The sequence below is a fragment of the Aythya ferina genome (assembly GCF_964211825.1).
Source record: "Aythya ferina genome assembly, contig: HAP1_SCAFFOLD_29, whole genome shotgun sequence".
Taxonomy (NCBI): domain Eukaryota; kingdom Metazoa; phylum Chordata; class Aves; order Anseriformes; family Anatidae; genus Aythya; species Aythya ferina.
Window position 1 is genome coordinate 3,573,567 of NW_028181463.1, and position 9,217 is coordinate 3,582,783.

At 49.8% G+C, this 9,217-nt stretch overlaps 1 protein-coding gene across 1 annotated transcript; it reads right to left on the minus strand.

Annotated features, from left to right (window-relative positions):
* Nucleotides 1-672: 672 nt before the first annotated feature.
* Nucleotides 673-1,632, minus strand: LOC311427893 (olfactory receptor 14C36-like; the record flags this gene model as incomplete). Its single annotated transcript, XM_084539480.1, has 1 exon — nt 673-1,632. The coding sequence occupies one exon, from the start codon at nt 1,630-1,632 to the stop codon at nt 673-675; it is 960 nt and encodes a 319-aa protein (XP_084395606.1).
* Nucleotides 1,633-9,217: the final 7,585 nt, after the last annotated feature.

A 9,217-nucleotide genomic window follows, 5' to 3' on the forward strand; every position in this document is an offset into this window, starting at 1 on the left:
GTCCTGCCCTTCTTTCCTTCAGGATTAGAGTCAGAAGGGAGCTCTGGAGGTTTCCAGTGCTAAGATCTGCTCTGAGCAGGGAGAACTTTCACATCAGATCAGGCTGCTTCCTCAATGCTTCTTCCACCTCACTTTTGAAAGCCGTACTCCTAGGGGTGTTAGCTGGAAGGCCAGTTCTCATTCAGTGGTTGCTACAAGACAGCAGTGTGGAAGAGAAGTGAGACCAGCACCAAAACGCCCATGTCCTGCTGCTGTCAGTGTTCGTGGGTCCAAGAAAGTGGCAACCCTGACTCAAAGGCTGCAGGCAAGGAGTGCCTGCCAGGGCAGAAAAGGGCAGCCCCAAACAACACCAGGGTTTTCCAACATGTTGCATCAGGGATCTTCATCCCACAACCACTGCTGTACCTGAGAAGAGTGTATGAGAAATGAGATACACAGAAATTGACTACATGCTGGTTCCTTTATTTAGTTAGTTACAAAAATCTTAGCAGCACCTCTACATGAAGTCTTTGGCTTAGAAGAAAAGGTAGAAGGACACAGAAGAAGAAAAATATATTAAATTTATAAAACAAAAGTATAAAGAAATATTTAGCATATGCGAATAATATTGAAAAGAATGAACTGTTTTTGAAATATGTGAACAAAGGTGTTTCTGCCTTGTCCAGGTATACTTCAGGGAGTCACATGCAGAAGATCAGTTCCTCGTTGAAATACTGAATATTGCAATAACCTCCTCAGTGCCTCCTTGAGCTCCTTATTCCTCATGCTGTAGATGAGGGGGTTAAGTGCTGGAGGTACCATGGAGTACAGAACAGCCACCACCAGATTTAGATGTGGGGAGGAGATGGAGGGGGGCTTCAGGTAGGCAAACATGCCAGTGCTGACCATCAGGGAGACAACAGCCAGGTGAGGGAGGCACGTGGAAAAGGCTTTGTGCCGGCCCTGAGAAGAGGGCATCCTCAGCACTGCCCTGAAGATCTGCACATAGGACAGCACAATGAAAGCAAAACAACCAAATGCTAAAGAAAAACTAAACACAAGTAGCCCAACTTCCCTGAAGTAGGCATCTGAGCAGGAGAGCTTCAGGATCTGTGAGATTTCACAGAAGAACTGGTCCAAAACATTGCCGTGGCAGAGGGGAAGGGAAAATGTGTTGGCTGTGTGCAGGACAGCATTGAGAAAGCCACTGCCCCAGGCAGCTGCTGCCATCTGGGCACAAGCTCTGCTGCCCACGAGGCTCCCATAGTGCAGGGGCTTGCAGATGGCAACATAGCGGTCGTAGGCCATGACAGTGAGAAGATAAAATTCTGATACAATCAAGAAGACAAAGAGAAAGACCTGAGCAGCACAGCCTTGATCGGAGATGACCCTGGTGTCCAGGAGGGCATTGGCCATGGCTTTGGGCAGAGTGGTGGAGATGCAGCCCAGGTCCAGGAGGGCGAGGTTGAGGAGGAAGAAGTACATGGGGGTGTGGAGGCGGTGGTGGCAGGCTACGGCGCTGAGGATGAGGCCGTTGCCCAGGAGGGCAGCCAGGTAGATGCCCAGGAAGAGCGTGAAGTGCAGGAGGTGCAGCTCGTGTGTGTCTGCGAATGCCAGCAGGAGGAACTCGCTCACAGAGCTGATGTTGGGCATTTGCTGGTTGTGGCCATGGGGTTCTACAAGGAGGGAAAAGGCAGTAAGAAAATACAACACAATTATCTGTTGATATCTGATTCAATATCGGCCTTTTAAGCAGACATTTGGCATGTCCATTTCATGAGCCCTGACGGATTCTTCCTAAAGTAGTCCGTGGGAACAGGGGACTCTTCTGTAGGCAGTGTAGTTAACAGTCCCTACCTATAAAAAAAAAAAAAAAAAAGTAAAGAGGAGCATGGGGTATTGTCAGATCAGTTTAACTCTTCATATGAAGAAATTTTTACTCCCAAATCACCTAATGGCAGAGAAGGGCTGTGGCAATTTCTTTTTTCTATGCTGTCGTTCCTGCTGCACTACAAAAAAAAGCCTTGTGGATCCTCAGAGTCATAGATACTATTCCTCTAGTGCAGAGTGTACTTCAGAGAGCACAGCCAGTCTGTCCATCCATTCTGGTCTCAGCTGCCCTGTGCTGGTGGGAGAGAAGAGCAGCGATTGTCCCAGGGAGGTGCCTGAGCCCTCCCCCAAACAGCATTTCTGTCAGCAGCTCCCTCTCACTGCCTGCCTATAGCCCTGCTGGGAACTGGTTCTCTGTCCCCACATCTCTTCCCTGTCCATGCTAAGAGACCCCAGACCACAAGCTGTGTGCTCACACTCACTCAGATTCCCCTCCACTGCAAGAATTTGGCACTTAGGGCACTGAATCCAAAAAAGCCTTTCTCCTCAGACTAAGCGAGCCTCAGTCTTCCTCCTGAAATGCCCATTCATAAATGCCATTCTCTAAAGTTTCTCCTAGTCCAAATTACCAAAAGAGTGAGACCGACCCTGACAGATGCTATCAGCCATCAGATGTGCCATCTGTAGAAGACCCTCTGGCAACCCCACCTGCATGGCCCTGCTGCCAGAGCCTCACGGTGTCAAGAGCCTGCAGATGTGTCCTGCCACACGCTGCCCTCTGTTGTTGCGCTCCTCAGTGCCTCCAAGCCCTCTCTCCTCTCCTCTCTGTGTGCCAGCTGCGGTCAGAGCCCCCAGCCCTGCTGCGCTGTGCAGAGGAGCTGCTCCTGGGCACAGCTGTCTCTCTGCACCAGGGCCCTCTTGCCACAAGCTCTCTCTGTCCCACGAGCCCGGCCCAGCTCAGTAGCACAGCACCAGCCCAAGGCACTGCAATCACCCCTCTGGGGGCTTTCCTGATGAGCCCACGAACCTCAGGCACTCAGAGACAATTGAAGACATCTCTCCAGAAGTGCAAGTCAGAGGCAAGTTTCCTGCAGTGTTCTCCTGAGGGCCAGCACTCACACAGCCTCCCTTGGAGCTCGTTAGAGCAGAACATTGGAGGCAGTGAGGACAAGGAGAAAAAGGCAATGTGAAGGTGACACTGATGTGTAGGAAAACTGGATGTGTGTCACCAAGCACAAGGGCCAGGCCTTGACCCATGTCCCCTGGGAAGGGAGATCCTTTACATTCAGAGACAGCTCAGGGCTCTTTGTGGTGCAGTAGCAGATGGGGATGTACATGACCAAGTGCAGGAGAATGGTACAACCCCTGCCTGGTTCATGGGTGCATGCATAGCGATAATGAGGACCTTGGGCTCATTATCAACTTGTCTCTTCAAATTCATCAGTGGCAGTGAGTTTCAGTCAGAAATGAGAGTAGGGACTTTCAGCCTTGGTATAACCCTTGATCCTCTCCACACCAGGCTGTCCTAGGGACTCCCAGACCTGTACCTCTTTAGTGGCTATTGTAGGCACTTGTCCGTGAGGTGTTACACCGAGTCTGAGCTGAGTCTGATAACTCAGATCTTCTTGGTGTCCATGCTCCTCCTAAGGCAGCTCTGTAGGAAGCTTGGCCTGGTTTCTGGTGAGCAGGCACCACTGCTGTATGGCATCCCTCGTGGTGCTCAGGCCTTCCTCCTCCTGGGCACCGCTCAGTTAGCAGGGTCCCAGTCTGCCCATGTGTAGGGTTCCTCTTCCTCTGGTGCAAGACTGGGTTCTTCTTGTAAATGTCAAGAGGATTCTCTAGGCAAAATCCTGCATTTTCTCAAGTTTCGCCCACACTGATGCTCCATTCTCTCAGCTGAAGACGGCATCCCAACCCATCATAATTCTTGTGGCCTGTCAGCCAACCAGACTCAAGTCACCTCAGCAGCAGCTTCCAAGCCAGGGGCCTGCTGCTGGCCTTGCAGCTTCTTGGCTACACACAGCCAAGCCTTGTGCCTGCTGCTGCCCACTCATGGACTCAAGCAGAAGGGGCAGGACAACCCATGTTGGGGCCTTCTTTCTGCCTGGGTCCTTCTGGGTCTGGAGGCAGAGGGGATCCCCCAGTCAGCATGCCAAGCAGGTGCCTTGTGCTGGCCTAGCAGGGCCACTGCCAGATGTCAGCCCAAAAGTGCAGATCCCAGGGAGAAGTCAAGGCTGACCTGCCACCTCCAGACAGAAGTGGCCTCACAGTCTCTTTCCGTGACACATTCCTGCTGCTGCCCTATCAAGTGCAGATGCAGAAGTGACTTCAGAGTCACATTCCTCCTGCTGGTTAAGGACATCCTGAGGTAGGGCTGACCTCTCTCTAGTTCTTTAGGGACTAGGGCTCACCATTCTAGGTTAGAGGATAAACACAGGTTTAATGGGAATCTTTGGTGTTCTTCTGTGGCTATTAGGTCTGTCATAAGCTTATGGGCAAACCCTGTGGTTAAGAGTATTTTAAGGCCTGCCTACAACTTCTCTAGAGCGAAATAGTGCATTTTAATGTCAGTGTTTAGGGTAGGGATTGGGGTAAGCAGGAGTGTAAAGGTCCGGGAAAGGTAAGGGAAGGGGGCTAAGGGCTGTGTTTTGCTTCAGTGCATACTTTGAGTAGTGGATTCCTCTCAGAGAGGTGGAGTAGCGTTTAGTATTTAGTAGCATTTAGTTTTAACAATTAAAATTACTGGTTCAAATAAGGTGACGGCAATACATGACTGTTTTAAATCAGTTTTACTGTAGCATCTAGCATCTACAGTCTCTTGTCCGAGCTGCTCCTGACTGTGCCACATTTTATTGGGATCAGCTTTCTGATGACATTTAACATCTCAGTGTATCAGTCTCACCTCTGTTGGCTACCCCATTCCTGAGAAGCATTGTAGTCAGCATTGTAGTCAGGAGGCAAAAGGACACATGGGTCTTTAGGAGTATCCTGCACAATGTGCCCATCAGCTTTGCACCTCCACAAAATCATGCTTCCTACCTACAAGTTTTGTTTCCCAAGTGGCTTCTATGGAGCCAGGGTTCCTTTTCCCAGGCCCTCTCACATGTTTCCGTTTCGGGTGTTCAGGGATTGGATGAGGAAAGCAATGCACAGATGGAACTGATCTTCTCAAGGGATGCAAGCAATAATAGGAAGGGATTCTACAGATACACTGCTCATAAAAGAATGGCCAAGGAGAGTTTACCCCTTGTGATGGATGAGAAGGGTGAACTGGTAATGACAGACATGGAGAAGGCTGAGGGACTCAACAACATCTTTGCCTCAGTCTTCTCTGCCAGTCAGGCTTCCCAAGTCTTTCATTTCCCTGGACCCATGGATGGAGGCTGGGGGTGCAAAGTCCCACCCACTGTAAATGAAGTGCATGTTTGAGACCACCTACTGGAACTCCACAAGTACAAGTCTATGGCACCTGACGACTTGCATCCCAGGGTCCTGAGGGAACTGGCTGATGCAGTTGGCAAGCCTCTCTCCATCATATTTGAAGATTCCTGTCAGTTGTGTGAAGTCCCTGGTGGCTTGAAAAAGGGAAATATCACTCCCATTTTTAAAAAGGGTAGAAAGGATAACCCAGGGAACTACTGAATGGTGAGCCTCAGCTCTGTGCCTCAAAAGATCATGGAAAAGATCCTCCTGGAATCAGTGTCAAGGCACAAAGAGGTGATCCGAGACAACCAGAATGGCTTCACCAAAGGGTAAATGGTGCCTGGCCAATCTGGTGGCTTTCTACAATGGAGTGACCACATCAGACAACAAGGGAAGACCAACCAATGTCATCTACTTGGACTTCTGTAAGACCATTGCCATGGTCCCACATGACATCCTGATCTCCAAATCAGAGAGATATGCATTTGATGGGTGAACCATTCAGTGGGTAAGGAGTTGGCCTGAAGGTCACACTGAGAGAGTGGTGCTCAATGGCTCTATGTCCAAGTGGAGGCTGGTGATGAGTCTTGTACCTCAGGGGTCTGTCCTCAGACCCGTATTGTTTAATATTATTACTGATGACATAGACAGTGGGGTCGAGTGCACCCTCAGCAAGTGTGCAGATGACACCAAGCTGAGAGGTGTAGTTGATGCAACAGAGGAAGGGATTCCTGTCCAAAGGGCTCTGGGCAACCTGTTCTCATGGGGGGCATCCCTGCTTATGGCCAGAGGGCTGGCTATAGGTGATCTTTAAAGTCCCTTGCCATTCTCTGATTCTATGGTCTCACTAGCTATACCTCAAGCATGACTCCCATCCCATCAGCCTTCCTGTGGTCTCTCACCTGACCACAACAGAAGGTGCCTCACCATCATCTTCAATGCCTTGAGCATGCTTCTGCCATTTACGGTCCCTATCTGTGCTACATTCCTGCTGCAGGTCCATCAGATCCAGAGACAGAAGTGGCCTCCCAGCCTCCTTCACCGCCATGTGCCTCCTGCAGGCCCTGCACATCCTGAGGCACACCTGATCCCATCCTAGCATTCCCAGCCAGCTCCTCCTTGTGGTCTCTGATCTGATCACATACCTGTCACCTCACATGCCTCTTCCAATGCCATGGGACTGCTGCAGGACCTCGCAGTCCCTGCCCTGCCATAAGGGGACAAACAGCTGAAGTTAGGGATAGAAGTGGGGTTGAAGCTGAGATGTGTTGTGTGCATGGTGGAGAGTTTTGGTAATTAGGTGTTCAGATTAACATTTAGGGATTAGAGGTCACCTTCTAGGGTTATGGGAATGGTAGGGCTTTAAGGGAAGGATCGGTGTTCTTCTCAAGATGCCTGCTCAATTTATAGGGGAAGATCAAGCTTTGGAGATTGGAGATTTGTTTAGTTCTTGATTGGGGGCTAGGGTGAAGGCTGGCGTTATAGTCCTTGGTTAGGCTTAATCATCCTTTTGCTCAGCCTTCTAGTAGAAGATGGGTTTGACATCTGCCTTTTCTAAGTCTTGAGGAATGTCTTTAATCAATTTGTCCTTTCCAAGGTCTTTGAGATAGGTCTTATGATGATGTCAGCAGCTGTACCAGCACCTCTCTCGGCCTTCTGAAACCAACTCTAAGCAACCTGAGGACTGGCCAGGGGGATGGTGAAATTTTGGGAAAGGGCTTGGTTAAAATCTCTGAGGAGAGCCTATATGAGCTTCACATGGTCAATGATGGCAGTGTCGTAGATAATCACAGAAACATGGGATCATGGTTTGGGTTGGAAAGACCTAGAGATCGTCCTATTCCAACCCCCCTGCAGTGGGCAGGGACACTTTGCACTAGACCGGGTTGCTCAAAACACATTCCAACCTGTCCTTGAACACTTCCAGGGATGGGACATTCACAGCTTTTCCAGGCAACCTGTTCCAGTGCCTCACCATCCTCAAAGGAAAGAATTTCTTCCATGTATCTAATTTAAACCTGCCATCTTCTATTTTAAAGTCATTAATCCTTGTCCTATCACTACAATCCCAGACAAAGACTGTCTCCCCAGCTTTCCTGTAGGTCCTCTCTAAGCACTGGTAGGTTGCTCTAAGGTTTCCCCGGTGCCTTGTCTTCTCCAGGCAGAACAGTACCAGTTCCCTCAGTGTGCCTTCATAGAAGACTTGCTCTAGCCCCTTGATCTGGACTTGTTCAAATAATTCCATGTACTCAAACTGTCGTGTTAAACCACAGCAGTCTTTTTGGCACCCAGTGTGGGGCACGAAGGATTGAGATAATGACAGATCTTACCACAGAGTGCTAAAGTTAAATTGTTATAAGCATTAGACCAGTTTAATAGTTGCTGATCACAAGGTCGACATTTTGGATCTCAGGTCTGTTGGGCTTGTTTTCAGAAATGTGTTGTATAGCACATTACTTACTGCATGTGTTCCCATTGTGCTCTTTATCATTTCTGGGTCTGGTATAAAGTTATTTTGCTATGTTGTGTAGCACTGGCTTATGAGTCAGGAAAATTACTGGTCATGTGACAAATCTGTTCTTTGTACTGAGCATTGCCATCACCTCCATACCTCAGGAACCATCACTCGGAAACTATTAAGAACTACACTCTTCACCTTTTTGCTTTAGGGAGCCAATCCATGAGGAGAAACAGGAGAGACACTTCTCCACTTATGCACTCTCTCTTTCTCCTTTACCTCCCCCTTCTCCTCCAGGCTAATTACACTAGCTCTACAAAGCTTTGGATACCCATGAGGTGGTCCTACTGTGATGTCTCCTGAATGTCTTTCAGCTATTGTTTATGGATAAACAGCTCTTGAAGAATGCCTTCCTGAGACCTGCCGCAAGGCAGGAGACTTAGGAGTGGCAGGGAGCATGGGAGGATCTGGGCAGGCACCTAGAGCAGTGGGCACCTCCAGTGCTTTGGAACTTCCCCCCTGAGCACGTGCAGAATCCTTAAAAATTGCAGAAGTGCTTGAAAAGGAGGGGTTATCACCTTGGCAATTCCAAAGGGAATTCCAAAGGGAGCCTCAGTCAGTGCCACTCCAAGCCCAGTGACAGGCCCTGAAGCCACTACAACACCTCTGACATGTCCTGCCACCACTCCAGCACCTATGACGGGCCCCAGGTCTAGTCTGGGGCCTAGACCAGACCCCCCCAGGTCTGCTCTTGCTAGGCCAGAGCACCAACCTTTGCCAGGATCTCTTGCCTCTACATGCAACAGAAAACAGTGGGTGTGAAAATCAGGCTCCTGAGAATGGAAAAGAACTCAGGTCAGGCTGCTCTGTGGCTGGGCCAGGCCTCTTGTGCTGGCCTGGGGAGCGGGGCTGGCCCTGCGGGGCACAGGCACTGTGTGCTGGGGATCTGCCAGGCAAGACACCAGGGCTCCTGCAGCTTCACAGTCCTCCATCTCCTGGCACCACGGACACCTCCTTGATCAACGCATCCAGAAGATAAACACCTATTGGCCACCTGCTTTCTCTTCTTCATGAAGAATTGGAGGCAGAATTGCAAAAATAAGTAAAACTCACAAATTGTGAGCCACAGAATGCCCTGATGCTCTGCAAACACTGCTCAAAAACAGCGACCAGAGCTGTGGGTTACCAGCACTGCTCTGGTCACATATCCAAAATACAGCACCTCAGGGGCTGCTCTGCAGAGACTAACTCCATCCCAGCCAGAGCCAGTACAGGGATCCTGATGGACAAGAAGACTCCCTCTAAGCTCTGGAAGGAGCCAGGAAGGTGCTAATAAGCACCAGGACAATTGAGGAAGCCCAAAAGCCCTTCTGAAGTGTCACTGAGAGCCACCTGAGAGGCACTGCTGTGCAGTGGGGAGGGCCAGGAGAAAGAACTGTGAGAAACAAGGACACCCAGGGCTTTAGCAGATCCTTAAAGTCCTGCCTGAGTCCCCAGATGGAAAGCAGTGTATGTCTGTGGGTGGAG